This window comes from Sphaerodactylus townsendi, linkage group LG01 (assembly GCF_021028975.2).
Source record: "Sphaerodactylus townsendi isolate TG3544 linkage group LG01, MPM_Stown_v2.3, whole genome shotgun sequence".
Classification (NCBI taxonomy): domain Eukaryota; kingdom Metazoa; phylum Chordata; class Lepidosauria; order Squamata; family Sphaerodactylidae; genus Sphaerodactylus; species Sphaerodactylus townsendi.
In genome coordinates this window covers 97,937,180-97,949,927 of record NC_059425.1, presented here as the reverse complement: position 1 = coordinate 97,949,927, position 12,748 = coordinate 97,937,180, and the positions used below count along the sequence as shown (strand labels likewise).

Below are 12,748 nucleotides of genomic sequence, written 5' to 3'. Positions count from 1 at the left end.
CAACAGGGTGGGGGAACAAATGCCCCAGGCACAGGTGCGGGGGTGGAGAATCACTCCCCGCACTCCTTTCCACCCCTCCTCTCAGGCCACCTCCACATCTTGCAGCAGCCTCTGGAGCCCGCAGCAGCCCCCACGGACTGCAACAGGCTGCTTTTTTTCACTTTAAAAAGGTAAGTAAGGGGTGTTTGGGGGGTGGGGGAATGGGGGGGGCGCCATTTCACCCTGAGGGCCATTTTCCCTTGCTATGGTACTGTGCACAACAAAAGCCAAATGCATCAAGGAGCTTGGAATGGCGTTTTCCATATGGTCAGTGGTTACAGCCTAGGTACCCTACAAGCATGCACAATAGCATTCAAAAATGCTAGGGAGAATGAGAAATGGAGTTCCCTAGATGCTCTGTAGATATGTTTGTAGCAGCATATAGACCATGCTGTAGCAGCATATAGAGTCATGCAGACAACATTTGGTTAATTGAGCAGGGTTAAGCAAGGTTTGCTCTATTTCTAACCCCACCTCCATTAAGGGGTGTTAAGTTGCATTAAACTGCATAGAGGAGAAGAGAGTCTACCCTTTACATGAAGGCATATAGAGCTTTCTTACTTAAGGAAATTTTTGAGGGCTGTACTGGGGGAGTGGTGTTTGAAAAGGAGGTAGCATCATTTCTGGGTGATGACTTAGGAATTTCATCTAATCTCTATCATACAGACCACAGAAACATGGGGGTAATCCAATGACATCCGATGGAGACCAATTTCTGGCCATTGTTTTCAGTTTCTAAAAGGTGGGATTTTGAAACTGAGGGCAGGCGTTTACCCACTGCAGGCTGGCAAATGGTAAGCCGTTGCATAATGCTGGATGAATGCAGATTTAATCTAAACCAAGTTCTCTGTCCACTGCAAAACGTGTAACTAAGAAACTAATTTCCAGAAGAGGGGTCATTTAACAACTGAATTAGAAGAAGATTAAAGTGCAATTGTTGTATTTCAATAGGTCCCAGAGTTTTCTCATCATACACACACCCTCCCTGAAATGCTTATCATTTGAATATATTCTTGCTTCTTTTCATTGACCTTTTTTCATTCACCATTCCAGTGACATATGAAAAGATTACGGGTAAACACATTCGCTATCATATGTGGCTTTGCCAAGGACAATTAAGGCTGCAACCAAATGTCAGTTTCAGAGGGTAACCAGGGTGGTCTTCAATAGAACAATTAGGTTCAAACCCAGTACCAATGCAGACACTAACATGGGGTTTTGGGTAGAAGGGTTTTTGGGTACAGTCAAAGATCCCCTTGGCAGATATCCTGGATACCATAGAAAATGTCTGGCCAAGAGGCTTCTATCAAGTAAATGTGAATAAACTGTGAATAATGTGCCAGCATTTTTTTTTTACATATAGGGTATGGCTTTCTATCTTTTAGAAACATTCATGTTCACGTTGCTATTCTCAACTGGCCAAATGTCATTTCTGAACACATGGACTCTATTTACATTGTATGGCTCTGCCCATGATTCACATGAAATGGATGTGAGTAAAAAAGTTGGCACATTATTAAACAATGTCTAAATATCCCTGATAGCAGCTCAGACTTTGTTTACTTGTAAATATTGTTATATCAAAATATATTATCTACATTCACAGCATGGCAAATGTCAGGTAATTTCCCAAATAACTTATTCAAATGGATGTGCTTGATGCAAAGATATCCATTATATGATCCTTCTGCGTACCAAAATAGAATTTCTAATAAGATCACATCTCACAGATAAAGCAGGGTAAGTACTGTTGTGCAACGAACAGATCTCCTCCTGCTTGGCTTACCTTTAGGTTGAGCTTTCAGCGTTGTTTTTCCAGGCTCAGCAATGTTATCCTTGTCTCCACCTATAACAGGGGCACCTTTGGTTAAAGAGTTCTGAAAGCTATCCCCCAATTTCGTGACATCCTTTTCCTTTGTTTTGTTACAGTCCATCATTACCAAGCAATCAGTATCTTGAGGGTCATCAGTGACAGCTGAAGGTGGGCTGTCTACTTCTTCCCCAGTTGAAGAGCTGTTAACAAAGTCAAGCCATGATTGTCTCTCTGGCTGTAATGCTTTGGACAATGAGGAAGAAGAAAATCCTTGTGACTTCCTACTGCTTTCAGGGGAGGATGAAGAACTGGATGCATGGGATGTTGAGGAAGGTTCTTGCTGGTCCTGTTTTCCAGAGCAAATAAGATAAGGAAAGAAAAATGAGAAGTAATAAGGCAGTGCTGCAAATCAGATCAAACTCAGAACACTGTCTTACCCATCCTGCTAGCCCTGCCCCCTCCCTGGGGATAGAGATCCATGGCCTCATACCATACTCAGCAAAACTGCTTGTCTTGGCTGCTTATAGGATCTCAGGCTGAATGTACTAGATGACCTAAGACAAAACAGTTCACCTCCACTGCTGATAAACTGGGCACATTTAACCTCAGTTGCATAATCCCCCTTTCTGTGAGACCATTTCAAAAAGTTTAACCATTGCTGAAGTAATGGATGAAGGAAATACAGACCGGGGCGGGGGGGTGTCCAAATGTTTTTTTCTCTTTAAAAGGGTTCCCAGGAAAGGTGGCATAACAAATCTAAATAACTAAAACACTTCAGGCTTTCAATGTAGCAATGTCCCATTTCACAAAGTAAAAGATTAAAAGTGATTTTATTTCTTCTGCAGATATAATCCTAACTTGGTTAACAGATAAGAGTATTTCCATGAGGCAATAAATGTCCAAGAATGAATAATACATGCAGATGTTTGGCCTCAGTAAACAAAAACTTTTCCTTGGTAGATTGATAAGTCTTTAGGGACTATTTCAAACAGCAATTGCAAGCATGATATATAGCCCCTCTAGGAATCCCTATGTAAAGAGGTCTGGGAGTTTTTTTGTTGGTTAGGGAGGAGTTTGCAAGGAACCTTGTTCTTAATGCTCAAGAGAAAGATGTTAATTTTTTCCTTCTACAACACTAATTTCCACTTGTTTTCTCAAACTATCTGGTTGGTGGTTAAGCAAAGAAAATCACATGGTCCAGCCCAGTGGTGGGATCCAAAAATTTTAATAACAGGTTCCGATGGTGGTAGGATTCAAACAGTGGTGCCGCCGCACACACGCACCTCCAGTCCCTATTGGGCAGGGAGGTTGCTTTAGCAACCCCTTCTCAGCACTCAGAAAAAATTAGTAACTACTTCTAGAGAAGTAGTGAGAACTGGTTGGATCCCACCTCTGGTCCACCCTCAGAAGTTGTTATCCAGCAAAATAGACTATCCAATCTTTAGATACTTCTTCTGTCAGTGTATCTGCACATTTGACAGAAAAAGGAACATTCAGAAAAAAAACAAGCTTGTGAAAGCAAAAGGCACAGTCAAGCTGACTGATAATTTTCAAAGGTACTTTCAGCAGCTCTTGCATTGCCTTTCCTTTTGCTTGGCCCCAGGGCCAAATCTGGCCAATGGGGTGCATCCAGTGGTGGAATTCAGCAGGTTCGCACCACTTCGGCAGAACCGGTTGTTAAAACGGTGCTTGTAAACAACCAATTGTTAAATTATTTGAATCCCACCACCAGAACCGGTTGTTAAATTATTTAAATCTCACCACTGGGTGAACCAGTCATTCTCACTGATGCAACAGACAGGCAAGAGTGGTGTGTGGAATGAGTGATGGCTACCATGAAGTGATTTGCTACCAGGACAGGCAGGGAGCTTGTCCTGATAACCCTATCTCTATGTTCCTGTTAAAGTGTCCTTGCCATAGATGCAGGTGCTAACAAGGGCTGTAGGCATCCCGGTCCTTCCTGCATAGTCTAGGATGACAGCAAAAGAACAGGCAAAATGAAATCTTCCTGAACATGCATTGAAAACAAGCAGGATTAAACTGTTTGACTACGCACAGTTTTGAGACATTTAGCAAAGTGATATATAAAAATTTGACTAAAGGTATTCAGAAGGTAAGTCTCCATTGTGGTGACATGTAGCCAAGAAGAATATTCCCATCCATTGTGATAAGAGAGGGAGAATGAATGTTAATCATTTAAGGCTGCAATCCTGTCTGAATGTTTGGCTAAGCATAAGGCTCACTCACCAGTGGAATTTACTTATAAATAATCTTGCAACAGATCAGGCTGTTTTACTTACTGTTGATATGAGGTTTTGGAATGTTCTTTTCTATTTTGTTTGAAACTTCCTTTTTGATATTGTGTTCATCATTATTTTATTGCTGTTCTATATTGTATTTTAATAGACAACACGGATGAGCATATTATTAGCCCTCCTGGCTTGTCATACCACAAAGGGCTGGAGTTCAACTTCTTAAACGGCAATTTGAACAACACGTTCCTAGGAGTAAGTGCTATTGAATAGTCCTGGGAAGGATTTTCAGTTATATTTTCCAGGCCAATTCAGTTGGGTTCTAAGGCTGCCAACATCCAGCTGGGGCCTGGAGATTTCCCAGAATTACAAGTGATCTCCAGGCTACAGAGATCAGTTCCCCTGGAGAAAACGGCTGCTTTGGAGAGTAGAATCTTAGCATTATCTCACCAGGATCACTTCCCAATCCCTGCTCCTCCCCCAGGATCTACCCCAAATCTCCAGGAACTTCCCATCCTGAAGTTGCTAACTCCTGCTTGCCGCTAGTTCACTTCAGAGTTTCTTCTGCATTTCTCTTTGTGGTTACAGTTGCCAAACTGTTGCCAAACAGGCACCAAACATTTGCCAGCTTCTTCATCATACTTATAATAGTATAACAGTCTTCAATCAAAACAAATAAAGAGCAGCCAGCTTGGCCTAATGCTGGCATTACCCAAGGCACAACCCACTCACTGGAAGCTCAAAAACTGAGACATTTTATTTAATTATTACCAGTGTCCCAGCATAACTTTTTGTATGCCACCCCAACCCTCCCTCCCCACCACCTCCCCTCCCTCCGCTAGGGTGCCGGGCCCCCTCCCCTTACTTGCATGCCACCCCTCACTCACTCCCCTTCCCTTGCACTCTGATATTTAAAACTTTCTGACTCTTCATTTTTATAGTACATACAGAATTATTCATTTTATGTTACTGCAATTCATTTTATGTTACTCTGCCAGTGATTTTTTTCCTCTCACTCCCCCCCCCCGCCCCACTGTGGAATTTAAGAAGGATGGAATGAGTAGTGATTACCTTATCTTGCTGAAACAGAAGGGAAAATTTAGGAGAGGATATTGGTGGAAGCATTACTCGCTATTCAAACAGCATAAAAACAAAATGAGCTCTAGCAAAATCTGTCACAACAGAAAGCTACTGAAGAAGCTAAGCTACCCCCACCCCACCCCCGGTCAACTATCAACACCCTGTCTATCCAAGTTCTTTCATTATTTAGACAGCAAGCTCTTAAGTGTATGTGTTAGGAAAAACTGCTGTAAAGTTCCTTGGACTTGCTAAACAAGATATGCTGTACCATAGGGTAATAATAGCAAAAATATATGAAATTATTTGGCTCAAAAGAGTTACAAGAACTCTTCATCTTGAAATTACAGAATGTTCATTGCCATAGTATGAATAGCACTAAAACACATTTCTTTGGACTGGTATCTAAACATTTCTTTGCCTTCAGTTTTGAAAGTGGAGGGGTCACGGCTCAGTGGTAGAGCATCTGCTTTGCTTGTAGGAAGTCTTAGGTTGTTTCCACACAATCAAAAGATCCTGTGGTGAGCATGGAAAATATCCTGGTGCATCTGGGAATTCCACACGGTTCCGAAAGCTGCAGTGGGTCTGCCCTGGTGTTGCCCCGCTATTTTTCCTTTGCCCTGCGACTTTCAAAAATCACCAAATTGGCTGTTCTTTGAAAATGCCCCTGTGTGACCCCACTGCCATGCAAACACCATGGGAGCAGAACCGGGATAATCAGTAGGCACTGCATTTTTGTGGGGGTGGTCATGAGCCGGGAATACAAATGGCAAAGATGGGAGAAGTGAATTGATCGTATTAAGCAGAGGCTGATTTCCAGCACAAAGAGGAGGGAGGGGGCAAGGAACAGTAGTAGTCACTAGTCTGAGGAGGGAGAAAGAGAAAGTGAAAGAGAATATGCCTCTTTGTGGGCATTGCAACCACTGCCACCTCCTGCTCTCCTCTTCTTTTCATTCCCCCCTTTTTCCTTCTCAATCCACAGTTTCTCCTTCTGTGATTTTTTTCTCTGCAACCTAAGTCATGTCTCTTACCTTCACGAAAGGCATTTTCTCAGTGTAATTGGGTTCACAGTTAATTAAAACTAAACACTTGAGATAAGATCCTGTGTAAGTAGTCTGGCAACTAGCAAAAGTGAGTGGGGGTAGGGGGACAGAATAATGCCATGTGTGTAACACAACCGGCAGCCAATCAGAACTCGGGAAACAGAGACTGTCCGCACATGTGCGGAAGACTTCGTGGTACAAATGAAAGAAGCCCTGGCCTCATGTGGAAACTGCTGGGGCATTATGTCCTGGCCCTGCCTCGACTCCTGAAAAAAAGCGGGGAACCGTGCAGAGGCAGAAACCAGGAGAAGATAGCCACGGTATGTAAGATCCCGATTCTATCCCAGGATATTTTGACAGTGCAAAAACAGCCTTAGTTTCAAAAATGAAGGAAGGGCTGCCTCTGAGAACCCTAACAGCATTTGAGAGTTCTTTCATTTTTGAGATCTCCTCAGGGGCGTGGCCCCATCCCGAAGCATATAAAAACAAAGGTCCCAGCACAGAGCCTCCCCAGAGGGGAGGGCAGAAGGGACTGCTAGCTACCGGCTCAGAGCTGGCAGCTGGGAGGGGGTGGAGCTCGAGGGTGGGTTTGCAAAAGTCCCAGGATATAATAACTTTAGATAATATGTTGGAGTATGTTGTTGACATGAAATATGGTTTTATTACTGCTATGAATAACTTTAAAAAGAAAAGAAATGAAGTATGTTTGATACTGAAGAATGCGTCGAAACTTTGTATCGCTGGATAACAAGCCAGGACACATGAGAAACTCACAGGGATATTCCCTCATTGATTCCTGCTTTGTCCTTTGGTTTCTGACTCCTGCCTTCTACTACCTTTCTCTACCTTTTCCTCCAACTGTTGCCACCTCCTCCCATATTTTTCCTGACACATCTACTACTTCTCCTCCCTTACCCCCAACAAGGGTACCCATCTCTCCCTTGTCCTCCCTTGCTCTCCCCTTGCCTCAGCCTAACTTCCCCTCTATTTTATTTTTATTTATTTATTTGTTCCACTTTTATACCGCCCTCCCCCAAAGGGCTCTACGTCCTCACCATTCAGCGTGCCCCAACCCCCTTCTCACAGCTCACTCCACCACTTGCCACCCGGCCAGCCTGCATAGCTGAAGCCCCACTGGTACCAAAACATTCCCTCCCCATCCTCTCATGGTGGTGGAGTGATTGCAGTTCCACCTCCTGCCTGTTCCACTCCAGTCCATTCCCCTCCCTCCCACCACCACCTTGCTCTCCATCTGCAGGCCTCCCCACCTAGCCTTCCTCCCCCATTATTCAGAAGGTCAGCCTCTTGCCAGCTGGCCTAACCAGCTAAAGCACTGCTGGCACCTGAATGACACCCACTTTCTTCAAGTGGTGGGGAGTGCCTAGCTCACGTGATGCAGGTGCAGTGTCAGCTCTTTCTCGCATCCCCTCTCTTCCTGTCTGCCCTCCTATCCACCTGCCCTCTATTGCCACTCTGCACTCCCATCTACCTCTTCCCTCAACCTGCCTGCTGTGCCATTGCCTCTGCCATCGTGCAGAAGCACTGGTTCCAAAGGAAATGTGATATCTGTGTACATGCACAGAAAACACCCCCCTGTTTGGGAGACTTAATCCCTCTTCCTTTTTTTTAGGTTATCAGGTTTTTCTGCAACCCTGGGGAGTCCTGATCTGCAGATTTAAGTATCCACAGATGGGATCAAGTTGAGAATTAGAAATGTTGATTTTTGTTTGTTATAAACCTGCTGTTCATCATTGAATTGGAAACAAATTTCCTGGTTCCATCTGTAGTATCTCCTGTTACAGGAGCAGGAGTCAGTGATATGAAAGAACTACCTGAGACTCTGCAAATGCTTGTAAGTCAGAGTAGACAATACTGAGATCAATAGTCTCCTTCAGTTCAAGGCAGCTCCCATGTGTTCAGTTGTGATAATATATTAACTGGGATGCATGTTCAGTTCAGTTGCATGGATAAGTAATCTTATCACAGGCCTTCATATGCATGCAAGAAATTTCCAAGAAAATCCAGCAGAAGACAACTGGCACCCCTTCAGTACAGATCATTTGTCAAACAGGGATCTTGTAAATTAGACAGGATGACATTTGTACAAGCTATTTAGCAAGTGGAAACAAGCTAATGACTATAATACATACCAAATGAGGCTGCACCAGCTGGTCAGAATATGGAGGGGGTGGTGTCTTCGTGTTTATTTCTGGTTCTTCATGATCACTCTCACTATAGCACTCTGAAGCAAAACCACAACATTTTAAAAATGTGTTGTATACTCTTTTCAATGCTTTGCTAAAGAAAGCACTCTCCTTGCAATTAAACAAGTGGTCAGAACTTGGTTGAGTCGAAGTAGAGCCACTGGGTGGATCTTGGCATTCTGCTAAATAAAGTTTTATGCTTTCTAGCTCTTATCCTACTCTCCATTTTTTGCTTTCTGCATCTGGCATCCCAGGACGGCAGGTCAACAGAGGCCCATCTTTTATCTTACTTCCTTCTCACTGTTTAGTTTAGCAGGGACTCCTTTGGCCTACATGGCCATAGAGGAAATGCCCAACTTATGTAATTTTTTTCTCTTCCTTTCTATATTTAGCCATTTCCCCTCCTTTTGTTTTGTACAGTAGACATTGCACAGTACAGCACCCAAAAAGTATGAATATATCAAATCTTGGGTATAAAGTCATAAAGCTATTAAAAATTTAAAAGACACATTGAATGAGAGAGAGGGCTCACACCAGCCTTACAAAAAATGTGGTTTATAGTTGTCAGTCCTTTAAACAGGCAAATTTAATACCAACTTTCTAACCAGGCCAAAATTTTCAGTAAAACCGTGCTGAAAATCTCATGGCCTCTATGGTATGCATAACATTACAGTATTCTATTGACTCTGGTTCAAACCCCCACTGAGTCACAAACTTCAGTGGGGCCGCTGCTACATAGGGTTTATTCCCTACCTCTTGGAAAACAACAAGCCCACAGATTAAAAGGTAAAATCAACATAGCACTGTCTCATTCCAAACATGAATTTCTCCTTCCCAGTACTTTCTCTCTTCATATTAAAAAGGGGAGGGTGGTTTTGTTACAAAGAGGAACCTTCAGGATGGCTGTAGGCGGACACTCCCCTACATAATCTGTATGTAGAGAGGGCACTTCCAAAGTTGGACCAAGTTTGAATTCACAATCTGCCATGAAACTCCCTCAGGGCCAAACTAGATGATATGGCATCTCTGCAGAAGCCACCAAATTTTTACCACTGGAATGCTTTCACTTTATAAATGATACTTGGGCCCAAACCAGTTCAGGACTATTTGAGGGGAAGTGTCTGTTCCTCCCCAAGCTGTTTTCAAGAGCCTAAACCATTACATGAGGGAGACAGGATGAAATCTTTCTTTCTCTGCACCACTGTACTGAATAGAATCAGGCCTCTACAGCATTTGTAAAGCAGGAATTCCAACTACAAAATGGTGGCAACATCATAGGTCCATCCTGAGGGATGCTGTATTGTCTAGTTTGACACTCAGTGACATTGGGCTAGACACTTTGTCTCAGCCTACCCATCTCACAGAATGTGGGAGGAGAGAACAGTGTTATATGCTGCTGTGGGTTGAAATATCTAAATAAATAGAGAGTGAGTTAAAAATAGATTTGTGTGGATAATATTGGGATCCCGTCTTCCAAATGATACTTTGAGCATACCTTCTTCATTCTTTTTGTTGACTTGCTTGACAATGGCTAGACTTAGTTTATTTAGCCATCTGCGATTTAAAAGAAAACATATGCATTTGTAAACAATAGAATATCAAAGTAATGTTAAAACAAGTTTTCAGATGTCCAGCTGTTTTGCAACTGTCATCCCATATTATCTTAAACTCAAAATTCAGCCAACAACATTAACAATCTAAATGAAAGCAACCCTTGAATCATGTACAGTATCATGTACAATATCCACATTATTTTTTGAAAGACACATAATACCTTTTCATACCAACCAAAGTAACATAAACATATTTGATTTAGGCATATCTTGACTACAACAGACTATATTTTATTAAGAGTTACATTTGAAAAGCTTTGTGTTAATTACTGTAAGATTGTAATGTGTATTCTACTTATTTTTAAAATGCTTGAATTTGCAACCAGTTCATTATTTCTTTAGTTGATCCTTCCACACACGCAAAATAATGTGTTTTCAAACCACTTTCACAACTGTTTGCAAGTGGATTTTGCTATTCCTCACAGCTTCAAAGAGCACTGATAGCAGTTTGAAAGTGCATTATTCTGCATGTGCGAAATGAGCCCTTGAAAAGTTTCCCCTTCAGTTCCACTGTCTATGTTGGTTTGGTGGAGGCCATTTCCCACTGCCACCCCCTTTTTTGCTTTCATTGCCACTGGCTTTGTATCTAATGCATCATCTAAAAACATACAGAGACAATCTTATCTGGAAACATGCCTGTCAGAGTAGGGGATGGGACACCTGGATTCAGATCCCCACTCTGCCCTGGTAGCATGCTGGGGGATCTTGGATCAGCCACTCTCTTTCAACCCCACAGAGCTGTTGTGATAATAAAATGGGGAGAAGAGACATTGTGAACCATTCTAAGTTCCTTGATTGGATGGTGGGGTAAAAGTATGTTTGACAGAAATTAATCTTCAGAATTAGGGTGGTTAAGATACTAAGCAGAAATGTTTTTTCTCTCCCCTGCCCTTTCTTGATTATGTTTTAACATCTAGTCAGGATGACCCAAAATCTGCAAGCTAGTTTGTGTTAGATTGTTGCTTCTAATAAAAGGTATGGCATGCTTTTCTGTTTGGAGTTTGAACTGGAAAATGCATCTACCTACAAGATCTGTCATATGTGTCAAAATGGGCTCCTCTTGTTACCCACGCAACCATGTGTTCTATGCAAAAGTCCTCTGCATGCTTACCTGGGGGTGAGTCCCACTCAATTCAGCGGGATTTACTTCTGATTGTGTATATCTAAGATTGCACTGAGAGTCACCTTATTATTTCCCCATCACACTATTTGGCATTGTTTTCAAAATCTATGGCACACCATAAATAGAACAGTCACAGGCTGTATTCTTCTATCAGATACAGCATTCCATTTATGCAGAATATTCCATCACTGACCTTTCATAATTGATTACTCAGACAATAAATTGTATATACTGTGTGGTCTGGGAAATCTATTGTGGCAGCTCAGTAATGGAAGATGTTGAATAAGTAGACATCTGTACGTGTCAACAGACAAAGACCAAAAATAAAACTTACGGTTGACAGAAGGTTCAATTGACCAGTCAATTATTGTCAATTGACCACCTGTTATCAGACTGCAGGCAAATTCTGTCAAGTATTCCATGAAGCTTAACTTTTATTCTTCACCACAGAGTATTACAATAAATAATTACAATTGTTTTGAAAGTTAAGTAATTGTTTCACAATAACAACATTTGTTTCTTAACTTGTTCTATGTAATTACCTGAAGTAAAACCTGTGTCTTTTTTGTTGTCTTGATATTAACATTTTAGAAATACTTGAACATCATTTGGCCACAATAGACCAGTCACTTGGCCAGATATATTCTGACTGGTTGAATGTTCAGTCTTAATGCAACAAAAGAGAGGACTGGAACCTCTTAACAACCACAAACCAAGAAGATACACAGAGGGGGCTGTTGCTGCCTCTGTCTCCCCCAATATAGCCTTTTACTCCAATAACTGACTCCTGAGCCTCCAAGAATGTACAGGAACAATGTGGGATATGGCTGCATAGTGCAGGGCTGTGGTGTACCATCCATGGGGACATGTGGTGTCACATGTCCCTGGGCACACACCATTTAGTCACGTGGAGGCCACAGGACAGCACACAACGCCGGCACAGGCCAGCGAAGCCCTGGCATGGGGCTGGGCTTGAGGTCGGCCCACAGGTGTAGTAATGTGTAGTGGTTAGACTAGTAGTTCCAGGGACATATCCTGGGAGGAGTGAAAGGGGTCTTGCAACCCGTCAGGGGCGTAACGAGGCAGCCCTGGGAAAACTGTAGCCCTGGGCAAAGCCTGAGTTGGATGCCCCCCCACCATGGGCGGCCACTCCACCACGACCAAATTTCTTTTTGCACCAGGACATTCGTGCCTGCAGGGGGTGCATTTTTAGACATACCAGCACCAAAATTTCAGCATATCATCAGGTGACTGTCCTTATGCTACCCCCCAATTTTGGTGAGGTTTGGTTCAGGGAGTCCCTGGACTCCCAAAGGGGGTGCCCTATCCCCCAAAGTTATGGACTCCCAAAGGGGGTGCCCCTATCCCCCATTGTTTCCAATGGAAGCTAATAGGAGATGGGGGCTACAGTTTTGAGGGTCCATAACTTTGCCCCCCCTGAACCAAACTGCACCAAACTTGGGGGGGGCATCATCTCCAGATGATACCCTGAAATTTTGGTGCTGATACATCCAAAAATGCACCCCCTGCAGGAACATCCCAGAAATTTGCCCAAGAATCTTTGTTCTGCATTTAGTTTTCTGC

General features: G+C 42.8%; 1 protein-coding gene across 4 annotated transcripts in view; it reads right to left on the bottom strand.

The window, feature by feature from the left end:
- Positions 1 to 12,748, bottom strand: part of IPCEF1 (interaction protein for cytohesin exchange factors 1) — a 49,564-nt gene that overhangs the window by 5,584 nt on the left and 31,232 nt on the right. For all 4 annotated transcript variants that reach the window (XM_048488495.1, XM_048488478.1, XM_048488505.1 and 1 more), the window contains 3 exons: positions 9,924 to 9,982; positions 8,375 to 8,466; positions 1,826 to 2,198 (listed from right to left, as the gene is read on the bottom strand). In XM_048488495.1, coding sequence (XP_048344452.1) covers positions 1,826 to 2,198; positions 8,375 to 8,466; positions 9,924 to 9,982 — 524 coding nt within the window. The remainder of the gene's footprint in view (positions 1 to 1,825; positions 2,199 to 8,374; positions 8,467 to 9,923; positions 9,983 to 12,748) is intronic.